Source organism: Podarcis vaucheri (genome assembly GCF_965113315.1).
Source record: "Podarcis vaucheri genome assembly, chromosome: 15".
Lineage (NCBI taxonomy): Eukaryota > Metazoa > Chordata > Lepidosauria > Squamata > Lacertidae > Podarcis > Podarcis vaucheri.
Genome location: NC_138753.1, coordinates 2,689,365 through 2,712,460, shown reverse-complemented (window position 1 = coordinate 2,712,460; position 23,096 = coordinate 2,689,365). Strand labels below are relative to the sequence as shown.

Genomic DNA, 23,096 nt, shown 5'->3' with positions numbered 1-23,096 from the left:
AACAGATCTAAGAAAGGAAAGAAACCGCATTGTTGCCTCGATAAAGTCATTTCCTGACTTGTTCATTCTGATAAGCTATTTTGCAATGTCCTCAAGATGGAAGGGAGAGCTGGCCACAGGCATCAATGGAGATATCAAAGATTTTACTGTAGCTGGGATTGAACACACATACTTCCCGCCCCCAATGCATGCACAACTGAGCATGCAACAGGACAGCAAGGATTCAGCTGGCTGACTGGTGGAAAACTGGGGTTAGGGGAAGGGGAGTAGTTGGGGTCTTGAAAAGCAGTACTCCACACAGCAACATTGTTGTTGCAACCACCCCCACCTTGTTCCCCCTATTTCTGGCACTCAGAGACCTTTGTGGATGCAGTGCACCCCCCAGGCACAAGAGGGATATGTCAGCATGCTTGGGGAAACACCAAGATTTTTAGAATTAATATTCAGGAAGGAGGAGCCAAAGGAAATGCTGATTGACCTTTGCTGAGCAGCGTTCGGGGTGGGAGGTCAAGGGAACGGAGTCTTCTGGGGGAGGGCACAGCTGACTGGCTGGCATCTTGATCAGAAACACTCCACGCTGCAACGTTTTGTTGCGTAGGCCACTTGTTACCATCCAATGCCTCTCTGAATGGTGTTTTAACGTTGGTCCCTTTGATTCAGGAGCTTTCCTCATCCCGTACACAATCATGGCTATCTTTGGAGGGATCCCGCTCTTCTACATGGAGCTGGCACTGGGGCAGTATCACCGAAATGGATGCATCTCAATCTGGAGGAAGATCTGTCCCATTTTCAAAGGTAATCCTCAAGGGAAAATCTTTATTCTCAGAATTCTGGGTCACAGTTAAAGCTGCAGAGCACTTGGGGTGTGGAGCCAGGGGCTTTTCGGGGGAGGATTCCTGGCATATGTGGAGATCAGGCGTCTTAGACATGTAATTCTGCATTGACCCTCCAAATCCACACATAAAAAGTTCTCTACTTACTATGAGCATAGTTCCCAATAAATGCACACAAAGGGAAAATGACTGACAATGTCATTTTATATGCTGTTGCCTGTGCCCTCATCCATGTTTTTTATGGCCTGTGCTGGAGCTCCCTGGCTGCATAGGAACCTCTGCACTCAAGAGCAAGTTACTGGAGCTCCATGTGTTGCATGGAAGCCTCTGCACTGCCAACAGGTCACTTAATAGGAACACCAGAGCACCCATCTTTCTTATGTTTATGCCAGCATTTTCTATCTATCCAGGAATTGGCTATGCCATCTGCATCATTGGCTTCTACATTGCCTCGTACTACAACACCATCATGGCATGGGCCTTGTACTACCTCATCTCCTCGTTCACGAGTGAGCTGCCCTGGACCAGCTGCAAAAACCCCTGGAACACCAACAGCTGCACAAACTACTTCTCCAACAAGAGCACCGCCTGGACTGCCAACTCAACCTCCCCGGCAGAAGAATTTTACACGTAAGTGCATGTAAGTGGAGAGACAGCCATCCCAGAATAAGGTGGAGCAGGGAGGGTGGGGAAGGAGCTTTCGAGGAGGGACGGATGTGTTACACCCTGTGCTTTCTTTATATGAAGGCACTGGCTCAGGTCTCCTAGTTAGCAACTGCTTTTCATGAGCATCAGTGAGAGTTAGTGGTTCATTCTTTATGCTTGCAACAACCTCTGAAGCCCTCTGAAACATCAGCCTTGGTCATTCCTTAACTAGGTGCCAGAGCACACACGGGTGCTGCAAGAGATCTGCTAGAGCTGTGAGAAACATGTCAAAACACACCAGGTTCCTAAGTGCCCAAAGCATCCATGAACAGAGGAGGGTGCATTCTGGATCTCTGGATGACTCCCTGCTCTGTTCTCTGAACAGAGGAGGGTGCATTCTGGATCTCTGGATGACTCCCTGCTCTGTTCTCACCTCCTTCCAATCCGTCTCTGCTGGTGGCACGGATAATTCTGTCAAAGTTCTGCACTGAGCAAGCCGCCACTCCTGATATAGAAAAGCAAAAGAATTGTCCACCCGCACAGAGAAAGCTGCCCATTGTATCTCTGCATGAGTCACTATTCTGAGTGTAGCCCCTCCCAAACAGAAAGCCTACATACAATTGTGACTCATGCAGAAACACACGGGCCTGGTTCACATTTAACACTGTGTCATGGTTCATTTATCAAACCATGAATTAAAAACAATTTCTCCTACAGATGATCAAGCTATGACTTGTTTCTCCAAAGCTTCTTTTGTTTTCCAGCTACTCTTGCCTCATTAGAATGTGAAGTGTCTGGGGTGGGGTAGCCAAAAAAGCCAGGTCTGCTGTTTTCACAAGTAGCACCAAGCCATAGTTAAAATAACTCAAGTTTTAGAAGCCAACAGTAAACCATGGCTTCAAGTCACAGCTTGTTGACTGTAAACAAGCCACAGTTAAGGTACTGGGCAGGGTCTGCACACGTTTAATAAACCATGGTTTAATGTTACACGCGATCCGCACCATAAAAAGTATGCTTCATAGTATAGTGTATAAAGGAAGCCCTTTCGGGGTATAAGAAGGAAGTGGCATCTCCCATTTTAATCAACAGGGGAAATGTGTGCCGGAATTGTCAGAAGTTAGAACCACCCCACCAACTGATGTTAGCCAATTCATCGAAATCAGGCTGTAATCAGGCCTGGCTCAAGATGTACATTGTTTTGATTGCCAAAGAAAGGAAATCCAAACATTTTTTGTTAAAAAATTAACTGAAGTAAATAACTGCCACTTTTTGAAAAGCACTGGCATGAAATTGACACGAGGTAGCCAGCTCTAGGTTGTTCTTCCTTCTCCCCCGCTCGTACCCAGGAGCAAATCTTTAAATGAGGAGAAGCCAATGTGATTCCCTCCAGACAATGTTGAGCTCCGATTCCCATCAGCCCCATCAGCAGCCAGCATGGCCAGTGGTCAGGGGGATGGTGGAAGTTGCTGTCCAACAACATTGCAAGGCTACCCTGTTCCTGACCTCCCGTTTGTTTGACTTGCCTCCAACAGTCACATTGATGGCAACTTCCCAGTAGCAAACCCCACTCCATCCCACCCTCAGGACTCATGGACTTGAAGCAAACGTCACCCGCTTGAAATGATCCCTTTGGAAAGTCTGCATCCCAAAGGATCCCCAACACGTCTGTTTCCTTTCCATTTCAGCCGCCACATTCTCCAAGTGCACAGATCCACGGGGCTGGATGACCTGGGAGGAATCAGCTGGCAGCTCGTCCTGTGTTTGATGCTTATCTTCACCATTGTGTACTTCAGCATCTGGAAAGGAGTCAAAACATCTGGAAAGGTGAAGAGCAAGGCCAACAGCAGGAGGAGCTATGCCAGGATTGTATCTGGTGGTCAGGGATGGAAAGGGATGCTGTATCTGAAGACCGGGGGGGGGGGGGGGGGAGGTTCATGTGGCCCACCAGGCTTCTCCATTCCTTAGTGCCTTAGGGGCCTTCCCAGACCACACCCCTTCATCAGGCAGCACCTTCACCAGCCCTGCCCTGTCCCCTTCTCAAGTGCATTTAGCTGACTTGAATGTGTTCTTGACATATGAGAATGTCTCTAGCTTGCCTGGCTAGAGACTGGGGAGATGGTATGTGCTGGTGTGTTTGTAGAAACTTCTGGCTTTTGCATGGCTGGGATAGGGATTACTGTACACAGTAAGTGTCCCATCTGTTTTTACCTCTGGTCTGGCCCAAACATGGCATATGGCCCCTGGAAGGTTGCCCATTAAGGGAACGTGGCCCTCAAGATGAAAAAGGCACCAAAAAGAGGGAGGAAACTTTCATGTTCCTGTCTGTCTTGAGAAGCAGCTGGAATGATCTGAAGATCATTCTGAAGTTACCCAAGTTGGTGGCCTCCTGTGATCTTGGCTAGCACCCAGTGAGGATGTCGCCATCCTTCCTTCTGGCTGTGTGTTAGGAAGGCCTTTTCTATACAGAAGATTTGTCAGTGTCAGGGGCGCAGACACCACAAGCCTCCCAAATATGAGGCAGCAGGCAAGGCGCCACTAGGCCAGGAAACCCCGTCTGTCCCATAGGAGCAGGTCAAGAGGAAGGAAGTTCAGACTCGGGGGAGTCTGTGCCACCTCCTTGGGGTGGGAAGAGACAGGGCTTTGGCACAGGATGGGATAGTTCATGGAGCTGGCAGAAGAGACCCCCGGAACTAGGGATGGGGGTGTGGGGGGAATTCTATAACATTTGCACATCTCCGAATTTTGCAAGGCAGTTCTCCAGTCAACTAAAGTGTATAGAGATGCATATTCTAAGGTAAAATATGCATATAGTTCAGTTAAACTAGCACACAAAAGCATGTAACATTTGCTTTGCAAAAATGTATATATTTGCTAAAAATGTATACATTTGCTAAAAATGTATACATTAGGATAAATTTGCACTAAAATGCTGGTGTTCTTCTTATTTATACGGCCTAGGACCCTCGTACCTACGGGACCGCCTCTCCTGGTATGTCCCACAGAGAAACCTACGGTCAGCAAATAATAACATCCTCAAGGTCCCAGGCCTCAGAGAGGTTAGGCTGGCCTCAACTAGAGCCAGGGCCTTCTCGGCTGCGGCTCCAACCTGGTGGAATGCTCTGTCACAAGAGACTAGGGCCCTGCGGGACCTGACATCTTTCCGCAGGGCCTGCAAGACAGAGTTGTTCCGCCAGGCCTTTGGTCAGGGCGCAGCCTGACCCCCTCCTCTGGCAACCTGCACAAAATCTTGCTTAATCGGTTGCCATCAATTTGATTTTAACTAATTTTATAATGAAATATTTTTAGAATGTATGATTATTTGATTGTTTATTTGATTGTTGTTAGCCGCCCTGAGCCCGGCTTCGGCTGGGGAGGGCGGGATATAAATAAAATTTATTATTATTATTATTATTATTATTATTATTATTATTTGCCTGGGTCTTTGGATAGGGACATTCAGGCACTGTCGATATTAAAACTTTCATTTTAATTACTGTTTTTAGATATGGTCTTGTTGGATTTGATGTTGCTAGGCACCGTGGGCATGTTTTGAGTTGCAGTGGAGAGTGGGCTATCAATTTAATAAATTAATATTGCTGCTAATTTAGAGCAAAGTTTTCATCCTTTGTGCTGGTGGTTTCCCTCAGACGAATCCTCAGTCTTGATTTCTTCTCCAAACAGGTTGTGTGGGTGACTGCCACATTCCCTTATGTCATACTCTTTGTCCTCTTAATACGGGGCGCTACCTTGCCTGGGGCATGGAGAGGGGTGGTCTACTACCTGAAGCCCGAATGGGATAAGCTTTTTGCTACTGAGGTAAGCAGGGGGGGGGAGGCGGGTGCAACAAATCAGATGAATGGATTGGCTACCTTAAAGTCCTGTGGCAAATGCAGAGTAATGTACTAGATTTGAGGATGGGGGGGGGTGAACCAGGTACTCAGTCAGCCTTCTCCCAACCTAAGTAAAAATCTAGGTAATTACTGGTCAGTTGCCACTTTCTGCTTCTTGAGCACGTTTCTTGAGTGGGTGGCTGCAGACCAGATCCAGGCACTCTTGTATCCCTGTTAATTCTCAACCTTTCAGCAGCTTTCAGTACCATGGTATTTCGACCATGGTATCCTTCTGGAGCAGCTGTCCGAGTCAGGCAGTGGGTGGCACCACTTCGCAGTGGTTCTGATTCTATTTGGTTGTTTCCAGAGGGTAATGCTTGGGGAGTGCTCTTTGGCTTTGTGTAAGTTCCAAGGTTTACCGAAGCCTGCTCTGCAGCTACTTGGAGCAAGACTGGTATTATGCTTGCTCCTGCTCTATGGTATAGTGTTCCTGTCGAGATACAACACACACCCACTATCTGTATTTTCTGGAAACAGCTGGAAAACAGGATAAATGGAACTTGCAGAAGAAGCTTTTCTGCAGACTCTCTGCTCAGTGTATAAGGGATAAGACAGTCTCTCAAGTATCCTGTTCCTGAGCTGTATAGGGACTTATGTTAGTAGCAAATTGACAGCCAATGCAAATCCCTCAAGCAGGATGTGTTATATGCCGGCAGCAGGTTGCCCCCACAAGCCATCAGGCATTGCATTCTGTATAGCAGATGCAAATGTCATTTCCCCCTGAATAGCTATGAAAGACTCAGATGAGGTTGGGGGAGATTTTGGCCCTCTAAGTAATAAATACAGCTACTATTGAGATTACAGGTTCTAATATTTGCCAGCCAGCGGGCTCCCGGTTGATAGGAGAGAGTTCAATGAAGAGGAAATGAAGACACATCGTTCTCTGATAAAGCCACATCTCCAATAAGGCCCCGTTGCCTCCCCTAAAAGTAATAAAGGGTGTTAGTATTGTATTGGATGTTTCTGAAGCGATGAGCGAGGCCAGATTGCGATCTCTGTGCTGTTGATATATGGCCACAAAGCTTTCATGTGGTGGCTCCTGGGGCAGGAACGATCTACAGAGTCGGGCAGTGCTCAGCTTTGAGTCTGGAGAATAAAAAGGAACTGGTTTGTTCTGGAGAAAACAGGAGATAAGAAGGCTAGTCAGGAAACGGATCTTGGGGTGATGGGAGAAGGACAGCTCAGAGATGTCAACCCAGTGTGTGGCAGCTGAGTATAGCAAATTCCATGCTAAGTGCTATCAAGAAAGAACTGAAAATAAGTTTGCCAGTGGTGTAATGCACTTGAATAAATCTATGGGGTGGGTGAACTTGAAATATAGTGTATAGTTGTGGTCATCTCATCTCAAAAAGGATATTGAAAAAACTAGGAAAAAGTCACAGCTCAGTGGTAGAGTATCTGCTTTGAGCGCAAAGGGTCCCATATTCAATCCTCAGCATCTCCAGGTAGGACTGAAAATGTTGAAAACACTAGAGTGCAACTCCATCTGCTATGGACCACTGGCCTGGCTCAGTACAAATGTGCAGAAAATAGCCACAAGATTATCATGGATCCAGAGCATTTTCTCTATAAAGGAAGGCTATAGGGTTTTGGATTTTTTTTAACCAGAAAAGTAAAAAAGGTAATTAAGGAGAGAACTGATGGAGGTTTGTAATACTATAGTATGATGCAGAGAAATTGGATAGAGAGGCAACTAGGAGTCACTCAATGAAATTGAGTGGCAGGAGAATCAAGACAGTCCAACCCTCTCCCCCAATGTAACTTCACATACTGCATTATTAAGCTATGGAACTAACTGTCACAAGATGCAGTGATGGTCAGTAGCTTAGATGGCCAGCTGTGGGGGAGGACCTTAGTGGATCTACTGTGGGGAACCCATGGAGTGGCAGGCCACTGCGACTGGTATTGCCCTGCTAGGTCTTCAACTTCAACTCCACTGCGTCTGCTACAAAGCAGTCGTCCCTGCCTGTATCTAACTGATAGCTTCCTCAGTTCCAGCAAGAGTTGCTATAGTAAACTCTTAACCTGAAACACTTGAAGCACAGGGCTCAAAACACAAACTGGAAGCTGAAAGCACTCACTCCTTGCATGGCTTCCCAGAACAACTCTGCTTTTACCAATACCCTTTTTAGTGAGCTGTGTCTGTTGATTCTTTTCTTTTTAGGTGTGGATTGATGCAGCTGCTCAGATCTTCTTCTCTCTTGGCCCAGGATTTGGGGTCCTCCTAGCCTTTGCAAGCTACAACAAGTTCCATAACAACTGCTACCAGTGAGTTTTCTCAAAGAGAAAGATTACTGGGAAGTGGGGGGACGATGACTCAACTTGCCATTGTGGAAGACTCTAATAAACATATTGATGGTTTGCACATAGTTCTAATTATTTACACTCCAAATCAGACCAGCTGGAGGGTACAAGGAGAATTTGTGTATGGGGTATGTGTGTATGTTGTATCACAAGCATGTCCTGATTCTCAGAGGCATGCGTGTTTCCATTACAGGGACGCTCTAGTCACCAGCACTGTGAATTGCCTGACCAGTTTTGTGTCCGGGTTCGTCATCTTCACCGTGCTCGGGTACATGGCTGAGATGAGGAACCAAGAGGTGGCAGACGTGGCCCGAGACACAGGTAAGCAACCAAGGATGGGCAAATGTGGCCAATCTCAGTTTCGCATTTTTCCAGTCTTATGTTCTGTTTGCCCCATTTCTTCAGCAGTTTGCAGTATGGTTGGGGTTGTTGTTTTTTAATTGCACCTGAAAATGTAAGTTTGTTTGCAATTTTCTGTAATATGTCTATGTAAGCAATCTCCCCAAACTGATGTATTTTTACAAGTAATTTTTGTATGTTATTTCTACGAAAGCAAGATTTCTTCCTCTAACATATACTTTCTTTGGTGAACATTTTTTTGTCTGGAGAACTGCACTGCAAAATTTGGAGAAGTGTGAATTCGAAGGATAGCTACTTTTCAGTTTGACATACTGGTTTGGGAAGTGCAATGCAGACAAAGAATTCTTCCCAATCCTTTCCTTTTATACTCTCACTACCTTTCCTGTGATGGTGGGAAGGCTGCAGCCCACTGGGGCGCAGAAAGTCCCAGGTTCAATCTGCAATGGTATCTCCAGGCAGGGCTGGGAAAGATTCCCTGCCTAAAACCTTGCAGAGCCACTACCAGTCAGTGTAGACAATACTGAGCAAGATGAACCAATGGTCTGGCTCAGTATGTTCCTGTATTCTGATGCAAGTTGTCCTGCAGAGGATCTTTTGCATCCTAAGAAACTCTGCACAGCCCCTTTTAAAACAAGAGAGCACCAGGCACCACTGTGTCTCAATAGCCAGTTGAGGAAGGGCTGGAACCAGTGAGCAAGGTTCCATCCCTAGCATCTCCAGTCCCCTTCTGAAGAAGTACGGTAATTTTAGATGCAAGTGATGGGGGAAGACCCTTTTCTCCCTGAGACCCTACTAGTCATAGTAGTGGGCTAGGCATCTAATAGTCTGATCTGGCATAAGGCGGCTAGCTTCCTGAGTTCCCATGAAACATGTTTCAGTGAGCAACTGGGTTCATTATTAGGCAACTGGGTTCAATGGCCTCATTGAAGAATTCCTCAAACACTTCCTTGGCTGACGAATTTTGACACGGTGTCTAGCCACACATGCAGGATGCTGGCAAACTTGACTTGAAGGCATAAGAAGACACATTCCTAAAGCAGCTCAGTATGTTTAGTCAAGAGCTACTTAATTCTCAAATTGCAATGTTTGGCTTTGCATGAAAAAATGTTCCGGGTTCAATTCCTAGCAACTCCAGGTAGGGCTAACAGACTCAGTTTTGCCTAAAATTCTTCTCCAAAGGGAACATCTCCAGATGTTGCAGGACTCCTGATTCCCATTAGCCCCAGCCAGCATGGCCAATGGTCAGGGATGGTGGTAGTAATAATAATTCAGCAGCTTCTGGAAGGCAAATCAGAATCACAGAAGAGCTGAAAGGGACCCTTAGAGTCATCTAGTCCAACCCCCTGCAGTGCAGGAATCACAGCTAAAGAATCCCTGACAGATGGTTATACAACCTCTGTTTAAAACCCCCAATGAAAGAGTGTCCACCACCTTCAGAGAAGCCCATTCCGCTGTTGTTCAGCTCTTACCACCAGAAAGTTATTCTAAATGTTTAGTTGGAATTTGAATCCATTGGTTCAGGTCCTACCCTCTGGAGCAGCAGGAAACAAGCTTGAAACAGTTATCATATCACCTCTAGGTCTTCTCTTCTCCAAACTAAACAGATCAAACTTCCTCAACCGTTCCTCCTGGTTTCTTTCCTCTGCACATGTTCCAGCTTGTCAATATCCTGTGTTACTCAAGTTAGGGAAAGCTAGCATAGGTGTTACTGAGCTAGATGGACCAGTGGGGTCTGACTTAGCATATCAGTCAGCTTCCAATGAGGTAGGGAACTCTCCTTGGTTGGAAGTCTTTGAGACCAAGCTGGAAAAGCCTCTGTTTGGAATGCGAGGTCAGAGAGACTGGAACATAGGGATTGCCTTGCTGTTTCAGAATAAAGTCTGGAGTGCTATTTCTAGTTTGTTTGGCCTGGCTTCAAATCATGAAGGTTCCATTTAGTGATTATGGGTAGCATCCTCCTTGAAAAATATACAGATCTCTGGTGCCTGCCATTGGCAAGGCATGGGATACTCTCAGATCTATAAACTTTTGCCCTTCAGAGCTCTGCCAACTGGCTGCTTGAAAGGGATGTTTGAGACTGGATGAAGGATTGAAGGCCCTCAAGATGAAACGCAATACAATTCATCAAGCCAGGGGACAAAGCCGCTCCCTTCCATCCTGCTAGAGCCTGATGCCACACTGAGATAGTGCTGCACAGGATTCCCGGCTCACTTGCTGCAGCAAGCTCCTTACAGGCACCCACAGGGTCAAGAGCACTGCCCAGAGCCAATCAGCTTGGCTCTGGACAATGCTTTTGCTGGCAGAAGTATAGCCACTGGCCATGATCACACATGCCTTAGTTACATAAAGGTTGGATCACTGTAACATGCTCTAAGTGGGGCTCCCTTTGAAGTGTTAGGAAACTTCTGCTGGTCCAAACTGCGTCAGCTGGAGTCCCAACCAGAGCCAGATTATATTTTATCACATTTTTATTGTTTATTGTATTTTGATAATGTAAGCTGTCCTGGGGAATTGTTTAAGGGTGGGGTATATAGCCGCCTAAAATAAACAAAAATAGTAAAAGTTTGGGGAGGCTGCAGCTCTGTGGCTGGTGCCAGCTGATGTGGCTCCTGGACAGCCTCTGAGCTGCAGTTAGCTTTCAAGTCTGAAATGGGCTAGGCCCTAGCCGTAATGTGAAGCACTGTCTCCTTCCGCACCAACCTGTCTGGCTACCCATGGGTAGTAAACATGGTACCCTCTAGAATAGATGCTGCAGGGCTCCTGGGCTTCCCATTCAGGGCATCTGGTTGGCCACCATGAGAACAGTGGGGAACTGGCATAGCTCAGCAGTAGCACATTTGCCTTACAGGCAGAAGCTCCAGGTTCAACTCCCAATGGTATCTTCACATAGGGCTGGGAAAAAGCTCCTTGCCTGAAACCATGGAGAGCTGCTGCCCGTGAGCTTGGACAATACTGACCTAGATAGAGTAAAAGGTCAGTATTGGTATAAGGCAGCCTCATGTTCCTAACAGGATACTGGCCTTGACAAGCCACTGGCCTAATCCAGCAGGCTCTTCCTACTCCCATCCAGAAGACACAACATTAGATACCTGTCAGGGAACTGACATCGGAGCTGGAGGCGGAGGGAAGGCTCTCAAATGATGCTGGAGAAGGGCCCAGCAGGGAGAGAGGCAGCAAATCAGCGCAACACCAGGGATATAGAGGGGCTGATGGGGGAATTGGCGAGAGGGCTCCAGGACTCTTCACCGGACACCAGCGGGGAGAGCACGGGTCCTCCGCTACCCACGCCCACCCTGCGCAGAAGACCTCCGCGCAGAGAGAGTAGGAGGAGACTGGGTGTCAAACAACTGTTATGTTGGAAAAGATTTAAGAAACGCCCACTGACGGATTCTGCTAGCGACTGAGGCAGCCACGAAGTGAAGGGCTGCCCAGACAGAAAAGGCTTAGCAAGGCAACATAGCCAGGAGTGGCGGCAACTTACGCACGAGCAACCCATACACATTACAATACCCTTGACTGGTGACCTTTGGAGGCGGCGGCTCTTTATGCCTGCCACCATTAGAGTTGCAGCTGGTGGGAATATAGGAGAGTATGACGTCAGGCCTGTGGAACTCCCTGTCACAGGAGATCAGATTGGCTCCCTTCCTAATGAGTTTGACGTGCCAGCTTAAAGCATGGTGGCGAGAAGATACCGTCACAGCTGAACTGGCTCTGAAAGGGGTGGCTGATTATTTATGCTGCTGATTATCAGCTGTTCTGATTTGTTTTTCTCTTATCTGGTATATGGCTTTTGTGTTAACTTATATTGACATTAGCCACTGTGTTACAAGCTGGGAAGGGGGGGGGATAAACTCTGGAGGAAGCAGAATAAGTCATGGACTGTTATCTCATTGACTGACAGGACCCAGCCTCCTCTTCATCACCTATGCAGAGGCCATCGCAAACATGCCTGCCTCCACCTTCTTTGCCATTATATTCTTCCTGATGTTGATCACCCTGGGACTGGACAGCACAGTGAGTAATGGAGCAGTAGAAGGAAAGGTTCTGTGTGTGTTATTGCAGACTTAGTCCACACTTAGCCAAACCAAATCTGAAGAATGGAAATATTATCTTTTTGGATAACCTCAGTTGGCGTTTGTGCTGGAATGCTGACACTTGACCAGCTAGTAAGAAAACAATGTTTTCCCCACTTCCTCTGGGGCGGAATCTAGAGCCGCTTTCCTGAACTTGGTGTCCTCAGTCTGTGAAGCCATTTTGGACTAAGTCCCATTAGCCCCAACCAACAAGTTGTGTTGCCAGGGTCTTACTTGGAGTTCTAGCTGGGTCTGGTGGGAGTTTCCCCAAACATCTGGAGAGCATCAGGCTAGGGATGAGTGGTCAACACCAAGGAACTGCATCCTTCCACTTGAGAGGAGGCTGGCAAAATCAGGTCGTAGCCTCTGGGGTATGGGCAGAATGTGAATTGCCTGGTCTGGCCCTTAGCATCAGGCTGTGGGGTTATTCCATTAGCCTGAAAACAGGTTCAGTTCACCAAGCACAAACACAGAATTGTTCGGATCCCTTTGCAAGTTCTAAGAGTTCTGGGGAAGAAGGCAGCTGCCTTTCCTTCATTGACTCCTCTGTGTGCTTTTCCCAGTTTGCAGGCCTAGAAGGGGTGATCACTGCCGTCCTGGATGAATTCCCGCACATCTGGAGCAAGCGCCGGGAGCTGTTTGTGCTGGGTTTCATTGTGACCTGCTTCTTGGGTGCCATGCCGACACTGACCTTTGTGAGTAGCTCACCTTTCCATGGCCAGTCAAGCCATTCGGTAGGGTGAAGAGTGTCTGTGCGTTTGGTGTGCAATTTGGATTCCAGACTTCCCTTTAATGCCACAGAGGATGCTGGAGTGCAGCTCTTGGACTGCAAACAATCAGACGCAATCCAAGATTGGTGCTGTTCTCTACAACCCTGCAAGTGATTTCCTTGTTAGATTTCTACCATGCCTTTCCACAGGTTCTGAATGATCAGATTCCAAATGCTTTTCCGTGCAGCCCTGATCAGGGCTGTTTTAAAAACTGAATGTGTTGTTTCAAAACACTGCAAATCAGCAAGAGCTGCGTTAAGTGGCAATAATGTCTGAGACATTTGGGGGTGGGGAGTGTTGAAAAGCCCTCCCAGTGCTACATAACCCAGTTTCCCAAACGGTTTGAGGTGTCTCAAATTGCATGTTGTGGCGCTATGATGTCAACAGATTGGATGAGATGCCAAGTTGAACTAGAGATCGTGAAGACTCTGACAAGGGAGGTGTTACTACCAAGCATAGATGGATCGTTTCATGAGAAACCTGTATCACACACAGTTTTATCAGATATTGCTCCTTGATTTGGAATGCAAAACAGGAGTCCCAGTTCCTGCTGGAGGCACAATTCCCTTCCCCTTTTGGGAAAGTCTGACTCCCAAGGGGGGAAAGAAGAGGAACACAAGGGTCTGCCCTCAGCTTTACTGTCAGTCATTGCCCCTTCAATGTTCTCACCAGGGAGGAAACAGAGAGGCATCCATCCCCTACTGGATTACCTACTGGATTGATCACACATTCCACTCAGCCTCTTCTTATCTGCATGGTTGCTGTATTGTGTGAGGCAAAGGAAGGGAAGTTGGAGAAACTGGGTCATTTACACTGTTCAGGATTAGTCAGGTTGCACAGGTACTGAAGAGAGCATCAGATTAAAGTACATTACAGGCTTCAGCTGCCTCTCCAATGAGCTAATGAGCTCAGTACAAGCAAGTTTTGCCTTCTGGGAACTAGAAGCGATCCTGTTTCCCATGATCTTTCTTTCTCTTGCTCTAGGGTGGTGCATATGTCGTAAAGCTGCTTGAAGAATATGCCACGGGCCCAGCTGTGATAGCCGTGGTGTTCCTGGAATCCATTGCAGTGGCTTGGTTTTACGGTGAGGATAGCTGCATGCCGGTGCACTTGCTGATGAGACTCCTGTGCTCATGCAAATGTGTATTTGAGAGAACATCCATCCATCACTTTTGAATGAGCGTAAAAACATAAAAAGAGCCAGCTGGATCAGCCCAAAGGCTCTTCTAGTCATGACTCCTGTTTTCACCATGGCCATCCAGATGCCCTCAATGAGGACCTGAGCACAACAGCAAAGCTTTACCCTCCCGTGGTTTCCAGCAACTGTTATTTGCTGCCCACAACCGTGGAGACAGAGCACAGCCACCGTGGCTAGTAGCTATGGTTAGCCTTATAGTGACTGGAGTATAATGCTTTGAATGTAAGGCAGGGTTTAGAAAGGGAAGACACATACATTTCACTGCTTTACTCCTCAAAAGGCAGCCAGTGGGGCATCTGGGCCTTGCAAGATCCATACACCAGGCCCACTGTGGTTGCCTCCAGTCTGTCAGTATTTTGCAGGAGGGACTCAAGCGCATACCAGCAATTTAGGTTTGTGTAATTCACAGAATCGTGGAATCACAGAACTGATTCTATTCCATTATAGAATTGTAGAGCTGGAAGGAATCCTGAGGGTCCTCTTCTCCAACCCTCTGCAGTGCAGAAATCTCAACTAAAGCATCCATGACAGATGGCCATCCAACCTTTCCTTAAAAACCTCCAAGGAAGGAAGGCCCTGAACCTCCTGAGGGAGTCTCTTCCACTGCTGAACAGCTCTTACTGTCAGAAAGTTCTTCCTGATTTTAGCCGGAATCTTCTTTCTGGTAACTTAAAGCCATTGGTCTGAATCCTAGCCTCTGGAGCAGGAAAAAACAAGCTTCCATGTGACAGATATTTGAAGTGCTATATATGCCTTCCTCTCCACAACAGGAGGAGAAATGACATCACACAGCGCCTCTCTACCTATTGTATTTCTATGGTCTGAGTATTTGCCTATCAGCAATGCAGCTCTGGGGACTTAGCCCCTTCTCATGCTAACTAGCAAGAATATGCATTTGTTAGGTTTGGCTGCTAATCTCTCACACTTATGACCATGTACATATGAGTGATGAACCACAGCTTACGTTAGTGTGGATGCACATGAGCTCTGACGTTTCACAGAACTCTTAGGACTAATGGCAGCAGGGTGCTGTGTAGCTTGACGGCCTGCATACTACTGCGTGAAAATCTAAGCTGGTGCAATCAAAGCAATCACGCTTTACTTTTTTATTCTGCTGAACCTAGTTCATAGGAACACGTGAGTAACATGGGCCTCACCCTATGCTATTTTTGCAGGTGTCAGCCAGTTCTGCAGTGACGTGAAAGAGATGCTTGGATTCAGCCCTGGGTGGTTCTGGAGAATCTCCTGGGTAGCCATCAGCCCAATTTTCCTCCTGGTGAGTCCATATGTCCAGCCCAACATGTAATAAGAAGTTTCTCCACAGTGTGTTTGCATCATAAAAAGTAAAGTATTAAACACACACAGAGACCCCTCTCCTGCACAACAGCCTCTATGAACATAGCCTTACACTGAGTCACATCACTGGGCCATCTAGCTCAGTACTGCCTACACGGACTGGCAGTGGCCTTCCAGGGTTTAAGACAGAGGACATTCCCAGCCCTACCTGGAGATGCTACTGGGGATTGAACCTGGAACCTTTTGCATGCAAAGCAGATGCTCTACCACAGACTTTATGGCACTTCTCTCTGACCCTACCACTGACTTGGCAAAGTAACTGCCTCTGGCACAGGTTTGCTATATGACATCTGTTCCTTCACTTGTTTGGGCAGAGCCTGCTCAAGACATGTTGCTACTTAAGATAAAGCAGCAAACGACACGTATGTCCCTCCACTGCCCACTTCCAAGTCAAGGCGCATGGTACCCAAGACCAGTCAAGTTATTTTGGCACCTGAGGCATTTCTAGCTACAAGCGCCTCTTCCTGTCATTGGCAGTAAAAATATCACAGTAAGTGGGATAGCTCGTAGGATAGCTCAGTCAATCGAGCAATAGACTCTTAGGTCATCAGTTTGTGCCCCATATTGGGTAAAAAGATCCCCGCACCGCAGGGGGTTGGATTAGATAACTGTTGCGGTCCCTTCTAACTCTATAGCTCAATAATTCTATGATTCAATTTACTGCCTGTTCATAGCTCAAAATCAGCTGCCCAAGGCATCCACCTCCTTCTATCTAATGGTAGGGCTGGCCCTATGCGTAGTAGTCGTGTCCTGTTCCCTATTGTTCTCTGCACTAATGCTCTTTTGGGTCATTACACTAGTTTCAGGAAATTACATTAAAGCACTAATTGTGCAATTGTTTTAAGTAGGTTTTTTTAAGGGAGAGAACTAATTTCTCTGAACAAATGCATTTTTTAAAATCGAATACAAAGTGGGAATGAGGGTGAGTTGGAGGAGCATAAAAATTAACTCCCACCTTCAGGAGACACCCAGATAAACTTCAACAAAAGTAGATGGCATCCTTTGCAAAAAATTAAGATTAAAATTAAAGGGCGTAAGTAGGAGCCCCTGCCCCTGCTTTGAAAGAGCTATTTCTGGCACTATTAAATGAAGGCTTAATCCCATTCCTAAATTAACTCTGCCAGCCTTTTCAGTGAAGTCAGCACTCAGCATCTGGCAAGAAAGGAGAGGTTTAGCAGCAAAAATTGATGGCAAAAAGTGGCTAACAAATCTTGTGTTGTTGTAAGCCACTTCAGATGGGCATTATCCAGAAAAGAGGCATATAAATATTTCAAAATAAAATAATGCAGGGAGGCCAGCCTGATCTATACCTCTTCATCTAACCCTTGAAAAAAATGCCCATTCTTCCCACCTCCCCTCTGCTTCTTTGACACACAGCTCTGATTTGCAGCATACTTTTTTATACATACAATCCCCAAATATTGCATACAAGTGGTACCTTGGGTTACATACGCTTCAGGTTACATACGCTTCAGGTTACAGACTCCACTAACCCAGAAATAGTACCTCGGGTTAAGAACTTTGCTTCAGGGTGAGAACAGAAATTGCGCAGCAGCGGCGCAGCAGCAGCAGGAGGCCCCATTAGCTAAAGTGGTGCTTCAGGTTAAGAACAGTTTCAGGTTAAGAACGGACCTCCGGAACGAATTAAGTACTTAACCCAAGGTACCACTGTATAAGCAAACAGAATGCTGGGAACAGTGGGTAAAAATGGTCACATTTGCATGCCTCTTGCGTCTTCCAGTGGGGCTTGTGCCCCTGCAGCCAGATCCAGCAGCCATAATCAGAATCACAGTAGAATTGGAAGGGCCCCCGAGGGTCATCTAGTTCAACCCCCTACAATGCAGGAATCTCAACATGTAGTCCCCCATCCAATCTGAAACCATACCAGACCCTGCTTAGCTTTACAACTGTGCTAGCAGTTTTATTGCTGAGACCCATGGGTGACTTCTCAATGGAGCTCCCAATCTGCTATCTCATGGTAGAGATGCCTCCCTCTGCCAGAGCTCCTTTTCCTGTGAATTAAATGTTTGGCTTTTCTCCAGTTTATCATTTGCAGCTTCATGTCGAGTCCTCCAGAACTCCGCCTCTTCGACTATACTTATCCTTACTGGACTGTGGTGTTGGGCTACTGTATCGGGACCTCGTCCTTCATTTGCATTCCCACCTACATGGTCTATCGGTTGGCAACCACACCAGGGACACTTAAAGAGGTAGGTGACCATAAGAAGAGCATGACTTCTGGATCGGACCAATGGCTCCTCTAGTCCAGTATCCATTCCTCCAGAGCTAAGGCTAAGTCCTTGGGGTGAACCCTCTATATCAGAGCTTTCCAAACTTTTCATGTTGGGGACACACTTTTCAGACATGTATCAATTTGCGACACAGTACAGTGGTACCTCGGGTTACAGACGTTTCAGGTTACAGACTCCGCTAACCCAGAAATAGTACCTCGGGTTCAGAACTTTGCTTCAGCATGAGAACAGAAATCGTGCTCCGGCAGCGCGGCGGCAGCAGGAGGCCCCATTAGCTAAAGTGGTGCTTCAGGTTAAGAACAGTTTCAGGTTAAGTACAGACCTCCGGAACGAATTAAGTACTTAACCCGAGGTACCACCGTAATTCATTTTTACTAGCAAACCCAGGAGGAGCACATGGAACATTTGTGCTACGCACTGCAGCCAGCACACTAATGTGTCGCGACACACAGTTTGGAAAGCTCTGCTCTAGATCCAACTCTATATCTCAGTCTTCACCAACCTGCTGCCCCCCAGATGTTGTTGTTCCTATGAGACCCAGCCAAGATGGCTGGTGGTCAGGGATGATGGGAACTTCAGTCCAACAACAGGTGGAGGGTACCAAGTCAATGAAGGCTGCTCTACCACTTCCTAATTTTTTCTTTTAAAAAACTTATAAGCGATGTAGACCGGGGCACACTGTCCATGCTTGATTATAAACTGAAAGCGGGTGGGGTTTCCTCCAATGGAAACTTATAGGACTGCACTGAGCAATGTGCCCCTGCCTGTGGATTGAGTGGAAGGAGTAACTCTTTTCAGCACAGCCGGCATCGAATAAACATTCATGGCAAGCTCAGTGTTTCGTCTGGGCATTTTCCAACATCATCTTTTAGTTCTTGCCCTGCCTGGTGGGATATTCTAGCATCTCCTGTTATGACTCTGAACATCTATCATATGGCAAACACAGGAATTGTATCCTATGTGAGTCTTACTCAAGAACAGACTGCTTGAAATTAATGGGAATGACTAACCTTGGTCCATTATTTTCAATGTGTCAACTCTGAGAAGAAAACTTAGTTGTGGGTAAAACAGCCAAAACAGCCTAGAAAAAATTTGGTTGATCTTGGATACATGGGCCAATATAGAAAAAGTCTGGCTCACGACATCAGTCATCTGGAGCCATTTGCTCTGTAAATTCCTGTTCTTGCGCCCTTAGTGGTGGCTGGGGCCCACTGGGACTGGAAGGCAGCCAGAGCCAATTGCAGGCAGAGGCAACTAACTCTTATTTTGTCGCCCTCCTCCCTGAGTTCTACAAGGGGCAAGACTGAGACTGAGGAGGATGAGGAAGCTGTCAGGCAGCTCCATCCCCTGGACTGGTTTTAAGGCGGCTGGCTGAGAACAGACCGAGGTTGGTGGGGCAGTGCCCTATTTCCCCAAGTGGAGCAGCCTCAGCCGGTGGCACCCTTTGCTCCTTGGATATGCTCTTGTCTCGCCTGAAACCAGTTTCCTGCTATCTCCCTAACATTCTGTTTCTTTTCTCCTTCCTCCACAGCGTATTCTAAAAAGCATTACTCCAGAAACAGCCACAGAAATTCCCTTTGGCGACATCTGTATGAATGCTGCCTAAACAGCTGTTAGTGGGAGGTGTGGGGGGGGAGGGGGCTTCACTAGCTCCTTGACTCTCTTGTTGCTTTGAAGCTCCTTCCCAAAGAACTGAATTTCCACTGAGAAGTGTGTTTGTGACAAGAGGCAGAAGTGTGGTGACAAAAGATTAGGGCCGCTGATCGTCTGAAACTAAAGACTGGCTGCATTCCTTAGCACCAGGCTCTCTTCTGAGTTTCGATTCACTGCACTGGTTTTTTTGTTTTGGATACATGAGGATGTGCTCAAGTGTGAATGAGTATCCGTTACTCCATCCATGGTGGGTGGGGCAAGGGGCCATCTGAATGCACGCATGGTTTACTCAAGCCTCTTGTCAGGACAACTGTCGCGATTTAGGATTATATTTAGAACTCATCTGTCTGTGCCGACACACCTGTTATCACTCTCAATGTGATCTTCTGTAATAGAACCTGTTGTATATGCTTCTAGGGACCTCACTGTTTTCAACCTAGCTGAAGAAATATGGGAACTCACCCAGCCCAACCCAATGCATTTTACAAAATTAATATGCAGACAAAGTCTCATGGTTTGAATGGGGCCTCTGCTCAACACCTGGAAGAGAGACATTACTGAACCCCCCTGTGCAAGTGTTGAGCTTGTATAGAACTGCGGGTCTTCTGGAGTTCTGCTAGACTTGCTGCAGAAGGAAGGAAGGAAAGTGTATCTACCTGTAAAGATTTTTTTTTGGGGGGGACCCCACTAGTTATCTCCAAAAAAATAACATATCAGAAGAGAAAGAAAGACAATTTTATCTGATAAGCTATCTATATGCAGGGATTATGTGCTTTAGATAAATGGAAGAGCATTCAGACATGAAACCTACACCGAAGTGGTACAGACCTGCAACAACTGCACCACGACCCTGCTAATTCTGTACCTGGTCCTAAGAAGGGGCTCAATCTCAGCTGAGGTGGTGAAGCCATCCAGTGCTGGCTGCGGGGTGGAGTGGTCTGCTCACTGCCACCTGCTGCAAGACATTTCAGAAGACTGTTAAATCGTCATCTTGCCACACTACATTGGTGTTCAAATATATGCTGGGGTTCACCACCTGCATTGCTCCCCCAGCTGTTCACCCACCCACCACTCCAGGTGCAAGTGTACAGGAATGCATTTTTGCCACCATACAGGTGTATCTTTTTACCTATAGCGCTATGTGCTTGTTATAGCAGTCTAATGCATTCAGGGAGCAAATATTCCCATAGCCTAGTGTAGCCACACATAGAGGACTACTTCTTAAGAAGTGTCCTAACTGGGGTTTTTTTGTTTTTGTTTTTAATGGAGTGGGCACAGAGCTGTTCATTATATGCAACCACTCTATAGGAGCTGTGCTCCACTGCAGTTCTGCATCAGGAGACATGGAAGGCAGTGACAAGTGAGGCTCTCACTTTTGAAAGCCTCTTTTATGAGCGCTGAACTCCAAACTTAGAAAGCTGGCAGAGGCACTAAACTTGTATGTTTACTGCTGTTGTAAAAACAACAGGTGTAACTAGCTGGAAGACTGAGCTACACTAAACACACACAGTGCCGAGATTACAATTTATTAGGCCTTTTGACAGATGCTGCTGTTCTGAACACACCTACCCACGGAGTCATTAATTGTTCCAAAGAAAACAGTATTAAATCAATTTCTGGTACATGGAAGAAACCCACCAAGTGTTTCTGCTGCACAGGCCACATTAAAACAAGCGGGACCTGCGCTAGAGGTTGGCTTGGGAGCTTATTTAGGCAACTGTGTGAATTGGGACCATGTTTACCTTTTTGTATGGAGAAATTAAAACTGGAGTTTTATTTTACAAAACTAAAGCATTCCTCTCTTAACTTGTATATAAATGCACCTGTATTAATTTATGCTGCTGCTGCTTTGGTTATATTGAATGTCCCAAGCTGGATTGTATGTCATCAGTATGTGCCTTGCGATGTAAACTGTTACTGTAATAAATTTAATATCATAATAAAATGACAGTTGTATCCCCCCTCTGTCTGGTGGGAAGCAATTTATTAAAATTAAAATATTTCTGGCAGGAAAACATCTTCATCAAAATGAGTGAGTTGATGTAGATCAGGAATAGGGAACTTGTGGCCCTTCATGTGTTGCTGGACTACAATCACTATCATCTCTATCCTTTGTCCTTGCTGGCATGGGCTGATGGGAATCGAGTCCAACAGTATCTATAGGGTCACATATTGGTTCTAGTATTATGAAAGGGGGGGGGGGGAGCTTCTATCCGCTTTCTCCACACCACATATAATTTTATACACCTCTGTCTTGTCCACCATCACCCCTTACTCACATTTTTTCTTAATTAAAAAGCCCCAAATATTGTAACCTTTCCTCCTAGTGGAGTTGCATAGCCTTTTCTGTGGTTCCTCTGTATTGTGGAATTCTCTCCCAAGAGAGGTTTGACTGGCTCCCTCCTTTTTTCTGCCAGCAGGCTAAGACCTTCCTATTTAGACAGACCTTTGAAAGCTAGGTGCAGAAGATGTTGATAACTGGTCTGTCAGGACAACTGATATTTTAAAGTTGGTTCTAAACGTGCATTATTGTATTTCAACTATTGTTTTCAACCAGTTTGTTTTTATTACTTTGTATTTTAAAACAGTGTTTTTCAACCTTTTTTGGGCAAAGGCGCACTTGTTTCATGAAAAAAATCACGAGGCACACCATCACTGTGTGCGGAGAGGGAGATGTCAGAGCCCCACTGCTCTCTATGGGGAATCGGATGACAGTGGACTGCCTGTCCGCTCTCATCCGATCCCATCCGATCTGATCCCCACCCAGGACGGATGGAAAATAGGATGGACACAGTCCGGCGCCCGCCTAGTGGGCGAAAATTTGCCTTTTTAAAAAAAATCTTTCGAATTTTTCAATTTTTCCCATGGCACACCAGGCAACATCTCGCGGCACACTAGTGTGCCGCGGAACAGTGGTTGAAAAACACTGTTTTAAAAGAATGCTTTTTAAATGCTGTAAGCCGCCTTGAATCCCAACTTGGAAGAAACGCACAATATAAACACATTATATCACCATCATCTACCCTTTCATAAGCTATAAAAAAGTGGCTCACAACATATAAAATACAGAAAGATCAGTCTATAAATTATGCTGGAAGGCAGGAAAACACAACTGCATTGGACCTTATTTTAGCAAACTCACTACATTTGTAAGATAGTTTGCCTCTTTTAAAGTTTATTGAAAAAATGCCCCAAGTAAAAACCCTAGAGGTAGAAAAAGCTCATTAGTGCCTAAGACATATCAGGCACAAATAAGAACTGGTGTTTGCTGAAATCTAAACAGAAATACAATCCTGTGACGTTATCAGTGACACGGTCCTTGTTGTTTCCCTCCTTAAAAACTCAGAAGAGGGAAAGAGGGGGAGAGAGAAAACACGCTCGCAAAGCACTAGGAAAGCACATCTCTATTTCTGGAGTTGGCAAAGACACCATCACTATGGTCTCCATAACAACAGCAAGATACAAACTTCCTTCCCGGTGGCTTCCCAGGACACAGGATAAAAAACACATGATGCTTCAAAACAAAAGGCTTGCAAGAAATTAAGACTTAATTCAGCAAGGTAAACGACAGCACACAATACCCCAAAAGCCCTCAAACCTGCACTGTAGGGCCGTAGCAACTGAGGGAGTTAATAATCCCCAAAACTGATTTCTCAATCGTAAGCTGCGTAGTAAAAGTAACAATAGTGATCTGAATTTTTCTTCTTCTTTTTTTAACTTCAAACTTGCAAAATAATTTGGTGCTGATGCATCACTGTTAGA

General features: G+C 46.1%; 1 protein-coding gene across 6 annotated transcripts in view; it reads left to right on the top strand.

The window, feature by feature from the left end:
• The window catches only part of SLC6A4 (solute carrier family 6 member 4), a 36,196-nt gene extending 14,901 nt beyond the window's left edge, over window positions 1–21,295 (top strand). For all 6 annotated transcript variants that reach the window (XM_082201801.1, XM_082201804.1, XM_082201805.1 and 3 more), the window contains 12 exons: window positions 661–795; window positions 1,244–1,463; window positions 3,164–3,302; window positions 5,160–5,294; window positions 7,533–7,636; window positions 7,866–7,993; window positions 11,934–12,046; window positions 12,669–12,800; window positions 13,860–13,959; window positions 15,249–15,349; window positions 17,472–17,639; window positions 19,213–21,295. In XM_082201801.1, the coding sequence (XP_082057927.1) occupies window positions 661–795; window positions 1,244–1,463; window positions 3,164–3,302; window positions 5,160–5,294; window positions 7,533–7,636; window positions 7,866–7,993; window positions 11,934–12,046; window positions 12,669–12,800; window positions 13,860–13,959; window positions 15,249–15,349; window positions 17,472–17,639; window positions 19,213–19,287 (1,550 nt within the window). In that variant the 3' untranslated portion in view covers window positions 19,288–21,295. The remainder of the gene's footprint in view (window positions 1–660; window positions 796–1,243; window positions 1,464–3,163; window positions 3,303–5,159; window positions 5,295–7,532; window positions 7,637–7,865; window positions 7,994–11,933; window positions 12,047–12,668; window positions 12,801–13,859; window positions 13,960–15,248; window positions 15,350–17,471; window positions 17,640–19,212) is intronic.
• Window positions 21,296–23,096: the final 1,801 nt, after the last annotated feature.